The sequence below is a fragment of the Saccopteryx leptura genome, chromosome 2, assembly GCF_036850995.1.
Source record: "Saccopteryx leptura isolate mSacLep1 chromosome 2, mSacLep1_pri_phased_curated, whole genome shotgun sequence".
Taxonomy (NCBI): domain Eukaryota; kingdom Metazoa; phylum Chordata; class Mammalia; order Chiroptera; family Emballonuridae; genus Saccopteryx; species Saccopteryx leptura.
Window position 1 is genome coordinate 350880678 of NC_089504.1, and position 20760 is coordinate 350901437.

At 53.3% G+C, this 20760-nt stretch overlaps 1 protein-coding gene across 1 annotated transcript; it reads left to right on the plus strand.

The window, feature by feature from the left end:
- The first annotated feature begins 449 nt into the window (after positions 1-449).
- MYCBPAP (MYCBP associated protein) lies at positions 450-20603 on the plus strand. Its single transcript, XM_066366422.1, has 19 exons — positions 450-575; positions 6284-6411; positions 6995-7154; positions 7304-7407; positions 8584-8773; positions 9019-9134; positions 9679-9829; positions 11436-11551; positions 11638-11753; positions 12240-12345; positions 12869-13058; positions 13545-13732; positions 14703-14849; positions 15498-15923; positions 16329-16450; positions 17096-17211; positions 17639-17784; positions 17950-18120; positions 20454-20603. Exons 1-19 carry the CDS (start codon positions 497-499, stop codon positions 20553-20555), a joined length of 2874 nt encoding a protein of 957 aa, XP_066222519.1. The 5' UTR covers positions 450-496; the 3' UTR covers positions 20556-20603.
- The last annotated feature ends 157 nt before the right edge of the window (positions 20604-20760 follow it).

Sequence of the window (20760 nt, forward strand, 5' to 3'; positions counted from 1 at the left end):
ACAGGTGGAAGCAACGATCCTGTGACGGCTATGCAGAAGGGCAAGGGGAGGGCGGGAGTGGGGGAAGTCTGGGAGGGGGCTGGCAGCCACGACATCCCCTCGCCTGGTGCCCAGAGGGGTGGGATAGGTCATGCAGCCACCACGGCCACCTCCCCCAGCTCCCTGGGACCTCGCCCCACCTGGCTGGTGATGTCACAGCGCTGGCTAGTGCTGCCTATGACGTCACGGTCAGGCTGGAGGTGTTCTCAGGGTCCGCACTAGAGAGAAGGGACCCCTGGAGGGTGCGTGGAGGCGGTCCGATGACAAAGGTTACCTCCAAGCAGTCTCCGCCCAAGTTGTTAGGTGAGTGCGCGTGGCTCTGGTTGCTATGGACGCAGCGGCAGCCGCTGGCGGGGGCGCGCGCGCGGGGTCGCGGGGTCGCAGGGGCGTGCCGCGCACGGCCACGCAATCCCAGGTCCCCGCGGGCTGGGACCACGCTCTCAGGCCGGGCGACACTATGAAATCTCTAAAGAAGGAATCCCGCCTCAGATTACCTCCAGCCAAATTCTTGGAGGCCGTCTCAGAGAGCATCAAAGGTTGGCGCTGCTGTCCTGGGAGCTCAGGAGAGCCAGGCAGGGGCAGGGGTTCTTGGATGGGATTCAGGACACGGGGCCTAGAGGACAGGAGTGACACCAGGATGGAGGCAAAAATCATTGGGGAGTGGGATATGGGGCAAGGCGTACTCCATACCTTAGGATGATAAACAAATTGAAGACACCCCCCCCCCCATACCCGCAGAGAGCACAGGGCCCTGGGGCCCTGAGGATGGGGACATAGGAAGGGGGGACTATTGACTGAGGCCTTAGGGATTAGTTGTTGGGTTGATGGACTTGGGCAGGAGAGCATAGGAAACCCCTACTTGGAACCATATCATAGGATGGGGTGCAGAAGGGACAGTCCCCAGGGAAGGGGGGGGGGGGAGAAGAGCGAGGAAAGAGTTTAAGACTAGAAGGTCCAGGACAAGGGGTCCTTGGCAAAAGAAATTCAGGAAAGAATGCAAGAAATATGTTGAAGTGGTGAAACCAACAACCTTGGTGAGATTCTTTGTGGTGTCACCTAAGAGTCATGCTGGAAAAATCCAAAAAATGCTAACTTGGCCAGTTCTGTTTCTGATCGCCTTTTCCCACTATGTGCTGCTCTTCCACTGGGTGACATCAGTCCTGCTTGTTTAATCTGGAGACAGTCACTAGACATGACAGCTTCTTGGCCCCTGCGGCCACCCTCTGGTTGCAGGTCGGAGAGCCCCAGGGTGCCTGGCAGCAGACTGACCTCTGTGGACATGTCCCCGTTTTCAGCTCGCCCTCCTGTCTTTTTTTGCTGTTTCCATGTATTGAGGGCCTGACGTGTGTTGTGCTGGGCAACACAGGTATTGGTATTAACTGTGTGACCCCAGCCCTGTAGAAGTTCAGTTTAGTAACTCCCGGAGGAGTAACCAGACAATATAAATGCTGATAAAGGTACCTGTAGGTATTAAGGGGGCTCAGAACACCTGACCCAGGCCTTGGATGGTAGATATAGGAGGGAAGGTTTTCTGTAGGAGGAGACATCTGTGGCCATCACCCCCCCCCCAAAAAAAAGCAGTTTCCTTCTCCAGGTCTAGGGAACAGCATGAGCTGGGACAGGAACTGTGAATGGGGATGACCTTGAGGCCAGAGCAGAAGTGGTCAGGGTAGAGGAGAAGAAAAGGAGCCAGAGGGACCTGCACAGGGGGGCAGGGGGCAGACCACGAAAGGGGTTTCTGTGCCCTTGGAGGCCCTGGGGAGACCCAGCTCCAGACTCTGAAAGCCCAGTGTGAGGAGAGGGGCCCGTCTGAAGTCACACTAACAAGGCCTCAGCCACGTTTCAGTATGAAAATCTGATTTAGGCTGCATTGATGTACTGTTTCTCAATACATTTTTCAATAGTTAAGAGAGAGAGAGAGGAGATTATCTGGTCTCTTTTCCCCAGGGCGGTCAAGGGCTTTCCCAGCTACTGCTTACCTAGTTTCTGAAGACCTCATCAGATCTGAACAACTCTAGGAAAGATTTTTTTTACCACGTATTTATTTTCAATACGGGGAAATTGAGTTTAGTAAATAGCCCTTGAGTTAAACACATGCACCAGAGTGAAGAGGAAAAAAATCAAAGCGTTTATTTCCCCTACCTATCTAAGGAGAAGTTGCCTTTCCTCCCACTATAATACAGCTAATCAACGAATGTCATCTTGTGCAGTGTTTCTCCAAGGTCTCTGAATTATAATCAAAAAGGCCAGCAAATATTGTGACTGTAAACCTGTTTAGAGGTCCCAGCCCATTTGACTCTCAGGTCTTGTTGCTAAGAAACGGGAGTCTCCCAGCAGTCTCAGATCACCCCCTCCATCAGGTAAGGCTCAGCACTGGTAGAGACAGCTCCTCCCTGCATTCCCCAAGTGCAGCTCTGAGGTCAGAATTTCCTGAAGAATGGAATCAACACAAAATAAAATAACATGGAGATAAAACAAGAAGCAGGCAGATAGAGTCCAGGGTTCTTCTCTCTCCACGGCTATCCCTTCCTCCCCTACCCCTTTCCTCCTTACCCCTCCTTAACACCTTGCTTCCAGCTGCCTGGTCTGCCTCCAGCAGAGGTGTCACCTGACTGCCCCACGCACAGGGGCTGGTGTCAGGATCAAGCGAGAAATGCCAGTTGTGTGACTCACCAGGAGCCCCACTCAGCTTGAGTTTCCAGACCAGAGAAAAGGAAGTAGCGAGGCCTCCATAAGTTCAGTAGTGAGACACACGTTGACCCTCCTGACTCTTCCTGCAGGCCGTAAAGGGGCCCCTGTGGGGTTGTCCTTCCTCTCTGGTCTCCCCAACTTGCCTCTGCCCCTCTGGTCAGTCCACTTGGCTTTCCCTCACCGGATGAACCAGTCTGAAATGCCGCTTTCTTTCCTGCTCCTGGACCAAACCTTTCTGCCAGCAAAGGCAAAGCAGATGCTTCAGCTCTGCTTTACGGAGCCATCATGCCCTGGTCTCCGCCTTACTCCCAGTGTCACCCCCACCTCCCCAGCAAGCCTTCTGTGTCCCCATGCCCACAGGTGCCATACTCAGCCCTGTCTCCACCTTTGCTCCAGCTGTGACCCCATCTGGCACGCCTCAGTCTGCTGCTCCACCTGTACAAAGCCTTCCTGTCCTTCAAGGCCTAACCGAGACAGTGAAGCTTCCGCCTTCCTGTCCTTCAAGGCCTAACCCAGACAGTGAAGCTTCCTCGGGCCCCTGCAGCTGCTCTTCTGAACCTTTGCTCAGAGCCCTGAACTGTGTGACCCGCATCCATCTGTTCCTGCTTTGACATCTAACCAAACCTATTATCTGTGCCACTAATTTTAGGCCCTTAGGTTATAATTGGTGTGTGTTTGTGTCTGTTGCGTATTTCTGTTCCTCAACAGAAGGAGCCATATTTTAACCTTTCATACCATCTTCTCTATAGTTTATAGTCCTTAGGAGGTGCCTAGTGAATATTCTCCAAGGTGAATTGAAGTTTAGAGTGTATGTATGATTTTGAATATTTTATTAACTAGAACACACCATTTTCTAACTATGGATTAAGATAACCTTCTCAGAAAAACCTCAGACCAGACTTCCACTGACTATTTCAGAAATCTTCAGCAGCGGTGAAGTTTTATAAATTCAAACATGATAATTATATAACCACCAGTCAAAAGCGTGGAGCTGGAGATGTTTAAGCCCTCGGGAAGGTGATGAACCAGCCAGCGCGCTGGACAGAGGAAGCAGGTGTCCTGGAAAACAGGAAAATACAAACATATTTATAAAAGTTGATCTTCCATTGGTACCAATTCTCTGCTGGGCTGCCACCAACACTGATGACTGTGTAGAAGGGAGAGGGAAGGTAGAAATCAGAACTTAGGACTGCATGTGCACACGTGGCAGTGGATGGGACCGGGGCCATGCGGTTTAGCTGACGGCACTCCTGGGTTTTTGCTGACCCCATTGCTCAGGAGCTGAAGGCTGGCCCATCGGCAGAAATTAGAGTTATGTTTGGAATGATTCTGGCTTGATTTTTGGGTTGGCTTTTTTTTTTTTTTTTTTTTTTTTGGTTTTTTTGCCGCCAATTATGTGGACATTTTCTAAAAAAGGTTTGGTAACCAAAACACCGGCTTTGATGTTTTAGTGATATTGCCTCCGAAAAAACAGAGTACTGTGAGAAGCAGCAGACAAAACCAAGTTGTGATTTAAAGTCCCTAAAGTCACGACTCAGGTTTTCTTTTGATTATTTTCTGTAGGGCCTTACATCAAACCATTCTAAACCAGAGGGCAGCAGACAAGAGGATACCAGCCAGAGAAAAGAGATGCTTTTGAAACTGTGAACCCACCTCTGTGGAAGGAAGGCAGGGATTGTGTCCTTATGGGAGAATAACCTGCTTCTGCCCCATGAGTTCTCAATGCGGGGCTCCAGCATGGTGCCTTAGAGAAAGGGGCTCAGATCTCTCCATGTTCCTCCAGCCCCATGAGCCACTGTCGTCATCAACCACTTCATTACTGCAGTGGACTCCTAAATTATCTCGCTCTCAGTCTTGCACCACCTTAGCCATTCCTTGCCATGTCATGGCCCACGGGATGAAGACTGAAGTTACACGGCTCACTAAGCTCTCTGTGATATGGCTCCCACTTCCCTCTCGGGCACGGCTTCTGACCTCCCACCTCGCTGCACTCCAGCTATTTTATAAACACATGCTTTGAGTTCCAGGGGTGTGCTCTATGCCTCTGGGTCTCGCTATGCTCATTCCTTTAGAATGCCTGCTCCCCAAACCCTTCCCTTTGTCTGTGTTCTCTTCATCCTTTAGACATCATCTCCTTGCGAAGCCCTCCCTGATGACCCCAAACATTGGGCTGGGGCCCCCTGGATGCTCCCACAGTTCAGCCTTCCATAGGTGCATGCTCTTTATGCCTGAATTTCTGCCTTCTACCCCCAGAGCCTAACACAGTGCCTGCCACACAGAAAACACTTAAGCAGTATTTATTAAATGAAAAAGCTTGGAATAAATGGTCAGCCATGAATGTTCTGTTTCTTCCCAGAGCATCTATCTATCTACCTATCTATTACCTATCTACATACTTACCTATATATATATTTTAAATTTTATTTTTTGATTTTAATGAGAGAGGAAGGGAGGGAAGAAGGGAGAGAGAGACACACATCAATCTGTTCCTGTATGTGCCCTAACTGGGGGGTCAAACCAGCAACCTCTGTACTTCAGGATGATGCTCTAACCAACCGAGCTATCCGGCCAAGGCCAGAGCATCTATATTTTAATCAGTGTCTTAAGAAACCTGTACCTTCACCCAAGAGAATGGATCAGTGCCAACAATGGAGGAGGCTGAAAGGCATCTAGTACAGTTGTCCCAAACCACCTAAGGGTTTTTGGGTTTTTTTTGTATTTTTCTGAAGCTGGAAATGGGGAGAGACAGTCAGACAGACTCCCGCATGCGCCCGACCGGATCCACCCGGCACGCCCACCAGGGGGCGACGCTCTGCCCACCAGGGGCGATGCTCTGCCCCTCCGGGGTGTCGCTCTGTTGCCACCAGAGCCACTCTAGCGCCTGGGGCAGAGGCCAAGGAGCCATCCCCAGCGCCCGGGCCATCTTTGCTCCAATGGAGCCTCGGCTGTGGGAGGGGAAGAGAGAGACAGAGAGGAAGGAGAGGGGGAGGGGTGGAGAAGCAGATGGGTGCTTCTCTTGTGTGCCCTGGCCGAGAATCGAACCCGGGACTTCTGCACGCCAGGCCGACGCTCTACCACTGAGCCAACCGGCCAGGGCCCTAAGGGGTTTTTAAAAGCACAGCTCCCCAGGCCCTGGCTCCATGCGGGAGCCAGGAAGCTGTATTTGTGAAACTCTCCGGAAGATTTGGAGGCAGACATTTGACTGATATTTGGGAACCACTGATTTAGTCTAGCTTCCTCTTTTTACAAAAAGGAAGACTGAGGCCAAGAGGGGTTAAGTGATATACCCAAGGCTGTCTAGCTTATAAGTAGCATAGCCTGGAATGGAACGTCTTCTGATCTCAATTTTGGCTACAGAAGCCCTAGTCACTGTGGCAAGCCAAGGTATTGGGTAGGGGAACCATCAAGAAAGAACTCCTATAGCCCCGGGGAAGTGCTGTCCAGGTCACCTTGGCAGCCGCTGCTGTCCATCATGTGGCCAGCCCTGCCGCCCCCACCAAGGAGGCTAATAGATATCTATGTAAAGCATTTGTAACCTTCTGCTTCTCTTCAGAAAAGAAGCGGACCAAGGTCCCTGAACAGATCACACCCCCCATTCAGGAAGAACCTGAGCCTGTTAGCAATGTCTTGCAAGGAGATGACATTCTTGCCTTAGCCATTAAGGAGGAGGACTTGAAAAAGGTAGGGATGAAGTCCAGGGATGCCTCCCTGCAGGAACTTCCCTCCCAGCTCATGTGTTCTAGAACGTCAACCATGCCCACCCTCTACTGCCTCCCTGCTCACGGGGAGAGTCTCATGCCATGGAAAAATCCATTGGACACAAATTCTTTTCACTTCTGCGGCTAAAGGAATGTTTGTTTTTACATCCCTGAGATTTGTATGGAACCACGGGGGAATGGGGTGATGCGGTATCTTGCTTCCCACGGAGGCAAAGCCATCATCCCATTTCACAGAAAGGAAAATGAGTCTGAGATACAGAGTTACAGATGTGGATAAAGCCTCTGCTTCCCAACCCCAGGCTTTACCTGGAAGAGTCAGCCACTATCATCTTAACTGTCTAGAGGCAAACAATGTGATTTTTCCCCCTCCAGGACAGTTTTAAGTCTCATGTCTGTCGCACAGGCATTTCCTCGACAGACCATATGGACAGAGCTGGAGAAAACAGATTTGTCAGCCTTCAGGAATTCCACGAAGAGTTAGGAGAGAGATGTTTTTCCTCCTCCAGATCGCAAGTGGAATTCTCCTCTGCTGTTTTTCTTTTCAGCAACACATTTCTTGCTTTATTGAAACAAGAGATAAACCTGTCATTACCCAGAAATTTATTATCCGTAAACTCAGACCCAAGGATCCTAGGAGGAAAGTCTGCCACATCGTAGCACACCCCGCTACTCCAGATGCCGCCACGAAGCCCCTGGACTACTACGGTATGCCCCGCCTCTGTCATGGCATCGCTGGTCTCTGAATTCGTGGGTCAGCCTTGCAGGAAAATGGGGTTCTCCGTCAGGAAGTAGCCCCCACGAGTTGTTCACATCCACCAGCTACAGCTTGTCTTTCCTCCTTGCCCCGCCACCAGGTCTGGGTGACAGCCTCTATAGCGGTGACCAGATCCTGCCCCACCATATCTTGGGGAGTCTCCAGGAGTTTCGGAGAATTGCAGTTGCTCGAGGGAACAGCCAGGTTTGTGAGCACAGACCTGCCTGGACGAGAGAAGTCACTGAAGTCATGTCAGTCTCACACCTGGCAGTCTCAAGCTAGCTTAAAAGACAGCCCAGGCCCTGGCCAGTTGGCTCAGTGGTAGAGTATTGGCCCAGCGTGTGGATGTCCTGAGTTTGATTCCCAGTCAGGGCACACAGGAGAAGTGACCATCTGCTTTTCTACTTCCCCCTCTCTTTTCCTCCTGTAGCCATGGTTCAATTGGTTCAGGCAAGTTGGCCTTAGGCACTGAGGATGGCTCCATGGCCTCTTCCTCAGGTGCTAAAAATGGCTCACTTGTTGAGCAATGGAGCAACACCCCAGATGGGCAGAGCATCGCCCCCTAGTGGGCTTTCCGGGTGGATCCCTGTTGGGGAATATGCAGGAGTGTGTCTCTCTGCTTCCCTTCCTCTCACTAAAAAAAAAAAGACAGCTCCGTCTCTGGGACCAGAGTCTGAAGTGATGAGATCCTCTGCCTGATATAGTGAAGCCAACTTAAGCTAGCTTCAGCTGAGGTCGAGAAGTCACTGTAAGGATACAGAGGTGCCTTGAGGGATTCCAGGCGATAGTGTGTCTGACTCAGTTAGACTGAACCCAGAGAGACAGCAGCGCTCCAGGCCCCCTCCCTCATCGCCTTCTGCAGCTCTGTGCACCGGCTTCATTTCCCCTCCCCCAGAGGCTGTCCTCCTCTCCTCCTCAGTCTGTAATAGGCTGGGGAAAACTGGCCCCCCACAGCTCGCAGGGCCACAGGAATTCAGCCTGTCCCTCTGACGTTCTCATCATGCAGTGCTGCTCTTTGTCTCAGTGTCTTTGCTTTCCTGATTCCAGGCAGAGAAACGCATTGGTCAGGGCCTAAGAGGCCTGGGAGCATATAAAAATGGCTCAGTCATTTAGGAAGGTGCCAGTTAACATCGGTTGTAAGACAGATGCACGGAAGGTTTTGGAATAGAGGTCCCTGTTCCGGTGGAGGGGGGCTGACAGAGGTGTCCAAGGCCCCCTGGTTCTGTGCCCTGTTTTCTGTCACTCACAACCTTAGGGGCCTGAAGGGGGGATCCTCGGCAGAGTGGGAGGACAGCAGGAGTTTAAGCCTCGGGGGATCTCTGCTCAGCCTGGGTTTAGCGCCTCTCACCACCCTCCACACACTGCCATTGTCCTTTGCAGCTGGCCAAGCTGATACACACCTCGCCCTGTCCGATGACTGTCATCTCGACCCCAGAGGAGTCGAAGCAGGAGCAGAAAGCACCCAAAGAAGAGAAGGCACCTCCCTGGGCCCCACCTTTTGAGCGCAATCGTGTGAAAAACTGGCGGCGCAACCTAGCCCTGTGGAAGAGGCAGCAAGAGTCCCTCAGCGGTGAGCAGGGAGCCGGGCTCTCTCCCGCCTCACTCCAGCCTGGCCTGTCTGGCACCCGGGGGCGCCGCTGTGCCTTCTCTCCCTCCACCTGTCCAGAGACGGATGCGGGCTGAGCACGTGTGTGCCATTCCCTGCCACCCCGGTGTTTCTCACGTAGCGGGTCCTGGAATCAGCCCCGTGCTGAGTGCTGGGCCCCCGACTGTTCCGACTTGGTGGAGGGGCTATATCCTTGGCTCTCCCTCCAGAGCGCCTGCAGAAACCCGTCGGCGAGCTGCTGATGCACATCGGGGAGACCTACAGACGGATCCAGGAGGAGCGGCAGCTCATTGACCAAATCCTTCCGACGCAGCATGACGGGAAGGTAAGGACACTGTTCTCCAGTGCCCTGTGAGGAGGACATCTGGACACAGGGATGGCTGCCTCCGTTCACACAGTTGGGGACAAAACAAATCTATCCACTGCAAAGCATTGTTAAGCCCTCAAGGCCTTTACTAAATTATATTATTGGTCCTATTACTGGGCATTCAGGGACTGCCAGTTAAATAATTCAGCCTGTGGTGGTCACTGGTAGTGAATTTGAGGAGGGAGACAGCACGAGTACTGAGTTATTAGAATAGTCTTCGTGTTCTCTCTTAAAAGCTGAGGCCTCAAGTTTGGGATGACCCAGGGCACCATGTCGTGTCTGGTATGTTGGTGCAGTGTTTGTACCACTCACTGCCCGGGGCCCGAGGAAGGCTCCAGAGGGCGTCTTGAGAACCAGAAAGCGATGCTGCCCTCCCGCTGCCCCGGCTTCGGCGAGTTCCCAGAGCCCACGTCTGCTGCCTGCGGTGCTCTTGTCCTCCAAGCCCCACTGGCCCCTCTCCGCGGTGTCCAGGTGACCTGACTTGTCGGCCCTTCCTTGCCAGTGCTCTGAGGAGACCAGCGGGTTCTGGAGTCAGCTGGAATACTTGGGAGATGAAATGACGGGTCTGGTGATAACGAAGACAAAATCTCAGCGTGGCCTCCTGGAGCCCGTCACTCGCATCAGGAAGCCGCACGTCATCCAGAAGGAGATGGGTGAGGAGCAAGGCAGCTACTGACGGGCCTAGGAGGTGGGACAGCCTGACCCTGGCATGAGACCAATGGGGGATCACGTCCAACCACCCTATGAAGGTCCAGTTTCCTCTCCAGTAAGACAGTGCAGATAGAAGAGGCGGCAGAGCGAGTGGGAGCTGAGGCCTCATGCAGTGCTGCTGTGAGCCGCTGGAGCCGCCGAGCACCTGCAGTGAGGCTAGTCTGGATGGAGACGTGCTGTCAGTGTCAACAGCACACTGATTCCTATGAAACACATATCCAGGCCCTGGCCGGTTGGCTCAGTGGTAGAGAGTCGGCCTGGCATGTGGATGTCCCGGTTCGATTCCTGGTCACAGTGCAAAGGAAAAGTGCCCATCTGCTTTTCTACCCCTCCCCCTCTTGCTTCTCTCTCTCTCTCTCTCTCTCTCTCTCTCTCTCTCTCTCTATATATATATATATATATATATATATATCTTCCCCTCCTGCAGCCATGGCTTGATTGGAGCAAGTTGGCCTCAGCACGGAGGTTGGCTCCATGGCCTTCACCTCAAGTGCTAAGAAGAGCTTGGTTGCTGAGCAATGGGCAATGCCCCAGAAGGGCAGATCATCGCCCCCTAGTGGGCTTGCCGGGTGGATCACAGTTGGGGCTCATGCAGGAGTCTGTCTCTGCCTCCCCTTCTCAAACTGAATAAAAACAAAAAGAAAACAAAAAAAATCCTGTTAATTTTTATATTGACTACATGTCGAAATGATACTATTGTTGATGCACTGAGTTCAACTCTATTACTAAAGTGAATTCCACCTCTTTCTTTTTACCTTTTGAAACCATCTACATGATTTTAAACTGCGTGCCTCACATTTGCGGTTTGCATATTTCTATTGGGTGGCACTGCTTAAAGGGCTGCCAGACTGTTGCTTCAGAGCAGGAATCAGGAACCTATGGCTCACGAGCCAAATGTGGCTCTTTTGATGGCTGCATCTGGCTTGCAGACAAATCTTTAATAATAAAAAAAAATAACGTTAAAAATATAAAACATTCTCATGTATTACAATCTATTCATTTCCTACCGCTCATGTTCATGGTTGTGGGTGGCTGGAGCCAATCACAGCTGTCCTCCAGGACAACACCGTATTTTTATTGGATAATGCATAAAGTACATGGGTCATTGTATGGCTCTCATGGAATTACATTTTAAAATATGTGGTGTTCATGGCTCTCAGCCAAAAAGGTTCCCGACCCCTGCTTCAGAGCAAGTTATTTGACCTCGCTGGCCTTCAGTGTCCACATCTGTGAAATACTGAGAGGGTTAAACGAAGCCTGTTGTGTATTAAGAGGTTTTGGCCCATTGTGAAACACTGAATAAATGGTAGCTGCTATTTTTTATTATCATCCAAAGATTTAATGGTTCGGAAGCTAATTTTTCAGAAGTCCTGAGTAGGATTGCTGAGGCAGTGGGTGTGAGGCAGGACGGGGCCCCTCTGCCTGGGGCAGCTGTATCTTCCCCTCTCCCAGAACTGGCGCTGGGATGGGTGTGCTCAGGGCCCTTGAGAGCGAGGGGAAGGGAGCATGGCAGCAGCCTGTGCCGGGGGTCCTTGCTCCCTGCTGTAGGCTTGCTGGGCCAGAAGGATGCTTGGTACCGCTACACCTGGGATCGGAGTCTGTTCCTCATCCACCGACGCAAAGAGCTGCAGAGCGTCATGGCAGAGCTGGGTTTCAGCCAGCAGGTGAGCAGTGCCCCTGTGCCCTGTCTGAGCCCCTGAGGGGCACCTGTCTTCAGTCCTCTAATCTTTCCTTCCTTGGTCTCTCGGAGGACATTGATGGCCTGGAGGTGGTGGGCAGGGGGCAGCCTTTCTCAGCTGTGACAGTGGAGGACGATGCAGTGTTGGAAAGGAGCCAGGAAGGTTCCCCGGAAGACCCAGTGAGCTTGTGAGTCGGGCTTGGGTTCCAGGGAGAGGTGGGAGAGTGGGGCTTCCCCCAGCTCTGGCCGTGCTAGAGGGTAGGCTTCCCTCCTGGCAGTCAGGGTGCCTCAGCCTAGCCTTTCAGAGTGGCTGCCACCTCCTCCTCTAGCCCATTCTAATACCTGTGCTAGCTTCCCTGTGGCCCTCTTCCCTCCCAGGAACCAGCTCCTGCTGGGAATTTCCCAGACGTCCCTTCACTGGTAAGTGAGGCCACTCCAGACTCTCCCAGGGCTGGGCAGACTCAGTGGCTCAGCAAGAAGAGTCTGGGTGTCCAAGAACCTCCCACCGACAGGGGCGGAGCAGGACAAAGCTGAGCTCCAGTGGAGCTGCTGATACTCCATTGGAGGACAGAGCAGGGCACCTCCCCAGACATACTGGCCACCATTTCCGGGGGCTTCGTCTGGCAAGACTACAGCAGCTCCAGGGAAAAATACGTCATTGGTTTTTCTTACAGAGATTCATTGACCCCTGATGAGGCCTCCATGCCTGTTCTTGGCCCTTCTCTGCTGTTCTGTGGGAAGCCAGCCTGCTGGATCAGAGACAGTGACCCACAGGGCAAGGTAAGCCTGCCTTTACCCTAACCATCTGCATGGACCTCCCTTGGGTGAGTCTCAAGGTGACCGGCGGTCACAAGGAACCTGCTGTCTCCTACTTGCATTTTTGTCTGGTCGTGCATTTAGCAGGTCTGAAAATGGTAACAGCCATGCTCACCTGAGCCAGAATAAAATCACAAGGCTGAAAAGAGAGTATCACAAGCCACCCAGTTTGTATCTAGTCCCCAAGTATGTAAATAAGCAAACCTTCCCAAAGGGTGTGGCTTTAAGAAGATTCTAAACTAGTCTTCAGATGCTAAGGAGCAGAAATGCTCATCAGATGTAAAGTCTGTTTTGTCTTCTTACTGTTGCACAAGCACTACTACTACTGAGGTACGACACCTCTCCGTCTGAGAGCAGCCAGGCCCTGGAGGCCCAGGACGCCGGACTTGCAGCGCCAAACCCAGACAAGTTCCTGGCAAACCAGGATGAGTTTGGTTTGGGCAAGGGCCTCCCTCGGAGCCATGTCTCATACCTCCTCCTTCCCCAGAAGCGCGTTGGAATTGCTGTCCGCTTGACCTTTGAAACTTTAGAAGGGCAGAAAACATCTTCGGAATTGACTGTGGTCAATAATGGCACGGTAGCTATTCGGTACGACTGGCGACGGCGGTCCCAGCGGGACTCTTTCCAAGACCTGAAGAAAAACAGGACACAACGGTTTTACTTTAATAATCGGGGAGGTACATAAAAGAAGTGACCCTACTCACCTTGATGTCCGAGAAGCTAAAGTCTAGCTACTGCCCAGCTCCTGCAAGTTTAAGCCCCTCTTCCCTGCTTCCTCCATTCCTTTCTTCTGTGACAGTGCGTCACATCTCTTAACTATTCCTGTCTCTTGGAGGCAGGGTGGGAACTCTTGAGAACACAGGGAGGTGAGCCCCCCAGGGAGCAGAAGCACTCCCGGGGTTCAGTTACCTATCTGCACAGGCCTGGGGCTAGGATGTCCAACTCTGCCTGTTTGCCAGAGACTTTCCCATTTTAGCACTGAAAGTCCCACATCCCAGAAAACCCCTCACTCAGTCCTGGCAAACAGGGATGGCTGGTCACCCTGCCTGGGGCTCAGTTAAATGTATCTGCATAGACTTAGGGCTCAGTTAACTCTCGACCTGCAGGCTTGGGGCTCAGTGAGCTTCCTCCTTGCTGAAATCCCCTGTCTCTGGCCCTCTCAGATGTGATTCTGCCTGGAGAAACAAAAACCTTTTCCTTCTTCTTCAAATCTTTGAATGCTGGGATCTTCAGGGAATTTTGGGAGTTTGGAACTCACCCCATCCTGTTAGGAGGTGCTGTCCTGCAGGTCAATCTCCATGCAGTCTCCCTGGCCCTGGACATTTATAGGGATGCGAGGAAGTCACTGGAGGTAAGGGATCCCAGATCTTGGGGTCTTGGCCCCTGTGGACATCAGATAGGTTATTCTGATGTGCTTTCTAGCACTGCCTGCAGGGGTCTCTGCCAGCTACTCTTGCTCCACAAATACTTCTCAGGGCTTTGTGATGTAAAAGATGGGCGGGCAGGCAGGAGGAGGGGCAGCTTGGAGCTCCACTGTGCCCAGCTCCCTCCACCAAAAAGAGTACTTGAGCACAAACGCAGGGAACGGCCCTGTGCCTGGTACTGTATTTGCTCATTGCTGTCTGGTACCCTCCAGTGGTGTTGTGTTTAACCAGCCAGACTTCAAAACCAGGAAAAACCGCAGAGAACAATTTACCTGGTGGAGCTAGCACCCGGGAGCGAGTGCGAAGTGGGAACTGGGAATCTGCTGGGCCCCATCAGGTCCCAGGGCTGTAGCCTGGCCACCTAGTGCTGTGCTCTGTGGGATTCTGCAGAAAGCTGTGTTTTAATTCACCATGGTCCCCAAGCACGAGCCAGCTACCTCCGCTGGCACTCAACCTGTGTCGATCAGAAATAATTTTGACAAATGCAATGTCTGCTTTACTCGTTAGGGTAGGACTGGCTTCTCTTCTGTGATAATGACTGTACGGCAAAGTCACATTCTCAGCAAGGCCCAAACCATGCTGCCTGGACCCCTTGCCTTTCTTAATCTGCGGGAAATGCTGACTGTGACCTGGCCCCACAAGGGTGCAACTTCTCTGGAACTGGCTCCTTCTCGGGGGTCCTTTCAGTCTGTTTCAGAGAACAAGGCTGTTTGGGAAGGCCCAGGGGGTTTTGAGTCTGGGAACACTTCAGTGTTGTGTGCGTGTGCGTGTGCGTGTGCGACAGACAATGGCAGGAACTCACCCCTAGGAAAGTAGGAAAGGACAAGGTCCCCTCTGGGGTGTAACATGGCTTTTGAAAGCCTGAGCTGAGGTCCCATGCCACCTTTTCTCCTCCAGGAAGACCTGGCGTCCCACGAGGCGGCCACCGTCGTGAACAGCATGCTGCAGGAGCTGCTGCAGGGGGTCCTGACCCCGGAGCGTGCGCGGTCACCCGCGGACGCCTACCTCACGGAGGAGGACTTGTTCCGCCACAGGAACCCGCGGGTACAGGCCCAGCCCTGGCCCCTGCCCCTCGTGTGTGCCCCGGGGTGGGAGGGACAGCACAGCCCTGGCCCCCTGCCCCTCGTGTGTGCCCCGGGGTGGGAGGGACAGCACAGCCCTGGCCCCTGCCCCTCGTGTGTGCCCCGGGGTGGGAGGGACAGCACAGCCCTGGCCCCTGCCCCTCGTGTGTGCCCCGGGGTGGGAGGGACAGCAGACCCTCCGGTGTGCCAGGACCTGCTCTGACCATCTCCCACGAGTAGCTCACTTTCCCCTCCCAGCAGCCCTGGACATGGGCACTGTGTATCCTCACTGGACGTGGGGGAAACCGTGGCCCGGGGAGCTTAAGTAATTTGCCCAGGATGACTTAGCTTGTAAGTGGATCCTTGGTGAGGACTGCCCCACAAACCCTTTCATTCAAACCCAATATTATGTAGGAGTTCACATGCAAAAAAATAATAATACTAGAGGTTGGAGATGCTCAGGTGGAAGGGGCAGTGGGGATGCCCTCTGGCCACAGCCACTCCTGCTGGCCTCCTCCCTGCCTCCGCCACCAGTGCTCTGGGGGAATGGGGACACCGGAGCACATTCCCGGGCTCCGGGGGCCCCACGCCCAGCCTCCCCGTCACGTGGCTCCTCCTGTCTCTGCTGCAGCTGCATTACCAGTACCAGGTGGTGCAGAACCTGCATGGACTGTACAGGCAGTACATGATCCTACCCTCCAAGGCCAAGGAGGTCAGGCCGGGTGAGGACGAGTCCGTCGGCCCCAGGGCCCGGGCGGCCACGGCCCAGTCGGTCTACTCGGACAGGGCCTCCACGAACGCCGAGTCTGTAGCACACGTCAGGATTCCGGTCTTGGAACCTCAGCCGCCCCAAAAGGAGACTACGGCCGTTGGGAACTCCCAAGATTCTTCCAGGGCCCAGAAGAGCCGAGCAGGGCCCAGGAGTTCTGTGCGGAAGAGCATCATGGAGGAGACCCTGGTGGAGGGGAGCCCGGACCCGGAGAGAGCCAAGAGCCTCAGGGAGCTGGAGGGCCTCCCCGTGCCCGAGTGGAGCCTCTGCCTGGAGGACCTCCGAAAGGTGCTCCCCTGACCCCACAGGGGTGGCTGGCGGAGAGTGGCCGTGGCAAGCAAGGGGAGGGAGGGCCCCAGCAGTGCCTCTCGCCCCGTGGACAAAGAAATAAAATCCTCCACAAGTCCAGAGAAGGCCATCTCTTGGGTCATCTTGTTTTGTCTCAGGTGCCTAGGCCACTGTGATACCAGAAAGACCTCCTCTCTGACCTTTGCAAATCTTGGAAAAGGGGTTTGTGGGTGCAGATTTCTGAGGGAGGGCCCAGGCTCCCACAGAAGTCATCCTAGAGTTTCCCCATGGCCGTGTCCACGCCTGCACACCTGTCCTCACAGCAACACGCTTATCGCTAAAGGACACAGGGACCCTTGGCATCCTGGGCGGAAGGGTTGCTCATGGTACCTGTGGCCCTGCCAGGCAATGATGACACTCCCTGAGGAGAACCAGAGAGAAGACGCCCTAACCAGGCTCAACAAAGCAGCGCTGGAGCTGTGCCAGGAACAGAGGCCGCTCCAGTCCGACTTCCTGTACCAGATGTGGTAGGTGCCCCGCCTGGAGAGCCAGCTCCGTCTCCTCCCCTTCGTGGCATCTGGCCAGGGGTTCTGAGTAGGCCGTCCCACCACTCAAGGGGGCTGAGCTCCCCTTGAGCTCAGCTTGCTAAAAGGTGCTACAAACAGTCCATGCTTGGCACCTGCTGCTCCGTGCAGAGCGGTCACGGCAGCCCGAGCACCTAGACTTCTATTTTTCCCTTTTTCCTTGTTTCTTCTCGACGAGCAGATGAATAAACAGAGGAGAGAAACCCGAGGGTGGTGAGAAGAGGGGCATATTTCATGAAAAGCTTCACCCCTCCAGAACGTTTTCGGATGGCCTTGCGGGGAGGGAGGGACTGGTTTCTGCAAGGCCCTCAGAACACATCCCCGGAGCCTCGTGCCAGGTCCAGTCATGATTTCAAGCTGGAGTTTAGACCGACCTAGCCGGAGCCCCAGGTGCCGTTCTCTTGGCTGAAGCCAGATTTCCGTCAGAGCGCTTGCGCAGGAGCTGGTGAGGGTGCTGGCTGGACAGGGCCATGGCATCCCCACGGCAGGCCCTGGCACCAGTGTCTCGGAAGGGAAGGATCCAAACCTCTGCAGCTTCCAGGGCAAGTGAAGGGTGATGGCTCTCCTCCAGCGTGGCTTGCCCTCTAGTTTGCAGCTGTGGAGGGATGTGAGTGACAGCCTGGTGAACCATTCCCTGTGGCTGAGGGCTCTGCTGGGCCTGCCTGAGAAGGACACCATCTACTTGGACATGCTAGAAGAGCAAGGTCAGACTCTGGATAGCCATGCCTGCACGGTAGTCTCCCCCCTCCCTCTGCCTTGGCCTTCCGCTCCCCTCGGCTGGAGCCCCCGCTGGTCCATGGAGCAGGCCTCGCCTACCCTTCTCTCTGTTGCCAAGATGTGGAACCCCAAAGCGACCTTAGTATCACCTTAGTTCAGTCCCCTCATTTCACAGATGGAGTCCCAGAAAGATGAAAGGGTTTGCCTGTGCCATCCTTGGGGGTGTGGCGGAGCTGGGACTAAACCAGGTCGCTTGCCCCTGCCCCCCTCCAGTCCGGTCCCACAAGGTCACACGCCTGCTGTTAGTCCGTGGGAATGTTCTCAAAGCTGCTGGGCGCACTTTGCTTTTCCTGACTCCTGCCTGTTGGGTCAGCTAGGCCACAGGCCACTTCGTCTTCCATTCACCTCCCTCAGATCGAAAATCACCTCTTGTCATGGAAGTGAAGCTAACTTCGGGGAGAGCTGGGAAGGAGGACCGGAAGGGGACAGCCCAGGAAAAGAAGCAGCTGGGAATCAAAGACAAAGAAGATAAAAAGGGAGCCAAGATGCTGGGGAAGGAGGCATGCTCTAGGAGAGGGTCTGGCCTGGGGCGGGGCTGGGAGGGCCCCGGGGGGGCCTCAGGAGGTCACTCCAGCAGATGCCCGGCTCTCCCACTGAGCTGCCCGTGAGAAAGTCCCGGGCCTCCCTCAGGAGTTATTGAATGCACGTCTCATCTCTCCACGCAGGACCGTTTAAACAGCAAGAAGCAGAAGGCAAAGGATGACAAGAAACCTGTGAAATCTCCAAGTCGGGACAAGCTTTTCTTGGAAGACCCTGCCCCTGTCATTATCACTTCTTCTCAGGATCCCATAGATCCCCAGGTCATGCAGGAATACACCCAGAGGTTGTACACTGAGGTGAGGGCGGAGCCCCGCACTGGGCCCTCCCCTTGCTTGCACCTGCCCTGTGTACTGTCCTCCACTCCTTCCTTCATCCCATTCATTCTACAAACGACAAGTGCCTACTTCCTCCATGATGGAAGCAGAGCTGCCCCGTGCAGGGCATCCTAGTGTGCGAGACAGAGTTCGTGAACCAGTAACACTCTGGGATGTTAGGCCGTAAACACTAAGAAACAGAGAGAGCTAGACCCAAACGGGGGAAGGGGGGGGTTTCATTAAGAACCAGTAACACTCTGGGATGTTAGGCCGTAAACACTAAGAAACAGAGAGAGCTAGACCCAAACGGGGGAAGGGGGGGGTTTCATTAAGAACCAGTAACACTCTGGGATGTTAGGCCGTAAACACTAAGAAACAGAGAGAGCTAGACCCAAACGGAGGAGAGGGGGGTTTCATCAAGAAGAGGCTTCAAGGGAGGGGAGAAGTGGCCATGTGGACCCCTGACGGGGAGTGCCCTAGGGAGAGGAAACAACTAATTAATGCAAGGGGAGAGGGTAGCCAGGAGGACAGAGGGCAGAGAGGTCGCTGAGAGGGATCAGGTAGTGTGGGCTTTGTAAGCCCTGTGAAGACTCGGGTTTTTTACTGAGTGAAACAAAAAATCCTACAGAGTTTTGAACAGAGGAGTGATGTGGTCTGAGTTACGCTTTAGAAGATCAGTCACTCTGGCTGTCATTTGGAAGATAGACGAGGGGGAACAGGACAGAAGCCCTCCCCTTTCTGCTGCACCTGCTTCCTCTCTACTTTAGATGGTGTCTTGGCTGATGTGTTCTTTGGGGAGCACCATGTAGAGTATATTCCCAGCAAGTGTTAAGGGCTTTGAAATACTGGAGAGACTTCATAATGATGCAATTGTTTTCTTTTTTAAGTGAGAGGAGGGGAGATAGACTCCCGCATGTGCCCCAACTGGGATCCACCTGGCAACCCCTATCCAGGGTGATGCTCAAATCAACTGAGTTATTTTTAGCACCTGAGGCTGACGCTCAGCCCAGCCAAGCTGCCATCAGTGCCTGGGGCCAATGCTCAAACCAATTGAGCCACTGGCTTCAGGAGGAGAAGAGGGAGAGAAGCAGCTGGTCACTTCTCTCATGTGCCCTGACCAGGAATCAAACCCGGGCTAACGCTCTATCCACTGAGCCAACTGGCCAGGGCCATAATGATGCATTCTTAAGCAATAGCTCTTTAGAAACTCATCCAAGTGTTGTGTTGGGTTCTTAGGTATTGTGGTTTGTTTTGGAGGGGAGGTTCACAAAGCCACATTCAGAGTGAGGCTTTGTCCTCTGATGTGGACAGCTGGGTAGCTGGGATTATGTCGTGCATTGTGGTAACACTCTGGATCTCATTTGATCAGAAGCTCCGTTTGTTGCTGGTGACATCACTGAGATTTCTGAAGGTCAATGGAGTCTAGAAAGTTATCATAGGTCTCTCAGGGTCCATGTAGTAGACTTCCTTTGCTTTCTAAAATTAAGAATCAACTTGCTGCCTGACCAGGCAGTGGAGCAGTGGATAGAGTGTTAGACTGGGATGTGGAGGACCCACGTCTGAAACCCCGAGGTCTCTAGCTTGAACAAGGGCTCATCCAGTTTGAGCACAGGCTCGCTGGCTTGAGCTCAGGGTTTCTGGCTTGAGCCCAAAGGTCGCTGGCTTGAAGCCCAAGGTCACTGGTTTGAGCCCAAGGTCACTGGCTTGAACAAGGGGTCACTTACTCTGCTCTAGCCCCCGGTCAAGGCACACATGAGAAAGCACTCAATGAACAACGAAGGTGCCATAATGAAGAATTGATGCTTTTCATCTCTCTCCCTTCCTGTCTGTCTGTCCCTAGCTGTCCCTCTCTTTGTCAAAAAACAAAACAAAACAAAAAAATCAACTTGCTGAGGCTTGTGTGGTCCAGCTTCACTGAGGGTACAGTCTTAAAAACATTTCAGTTATGTGATCTCACAAGAAGAAAAGTTGGCACCCATGAGGCCAGGGTAGGATTGGGCCACCCCAAGGTACTAAATGGGCACTGGCCCCTGGACTCCCTGGAATTGCCCCTTTAACCATGCTATGTTCTGATGTCCCCATATGTCCTAGGGGCCAGTACAGGATTACCTCTCCAAACTGGTTTGAAAAATAAAACTATTTGCAAAAATAAAAGTTTTCCTAAACAAATTCTCACCACTTTGGTTTCATCCCCTCTCTGGCTGTTCTTGATGTGATGTGAATATGTCCACTCTCTTAGCATGGTGGGTGCTCCCTTGTTTAGGTGTTTTCCAGAGAGCACACCTTTGCCTGTGATGTTTGTCCTGTTCTTCCAGGTCTATGGGCTGCTGGAAACCCTGGTGACCGGCCTAATGGTTCTAGCTGACGAGCTCAGCCCCATAGAGAATGCTGAAGAGCCTTTGCATCTTTGCATTTGACTCATGTGCCCAGGGAGCCTTCTGGACAACTGGTTAACAAGCAGATCAATAAAGGACCTTTAAATTCCTACTGTTTCCATCATGCCTATGTCTTGAATGCCCTCTTTTTAAAAAATAATTTTAAGCCCTGGCCGGTTAGCTCAGTGGTAGAGCGTTGGCCTGGCGTGCAGGAGTCCCGGGTTCGATTCCCGGCCAGGGCACACAG

Excerpts from the sequence above, each read along its gene's own strand:
- MYCBPAP (XM_066366422.1), top strand. The coding sequence starts at position 497 with ATGAAATCTCTAAAGAAGGAATCCCGCCTCAGATTACCTCCAGCCAAA. Across the intron at positions 6,412-6,994 it reads AGGAGGAGGACTTGAAAAAG|CAACACATTTCTTGCTTTAT; the intron begins GTAGGGATGAAG and ends TTTTCTTTTCAG. Across the intron at positions 9,135-9,678 it reads CGACGCAGCATGACGGGAAG|TGCTCTGAGGAGACCAGCGG; the intron begins GTAAGGACACTG and ends CTTCCTTGCCAG.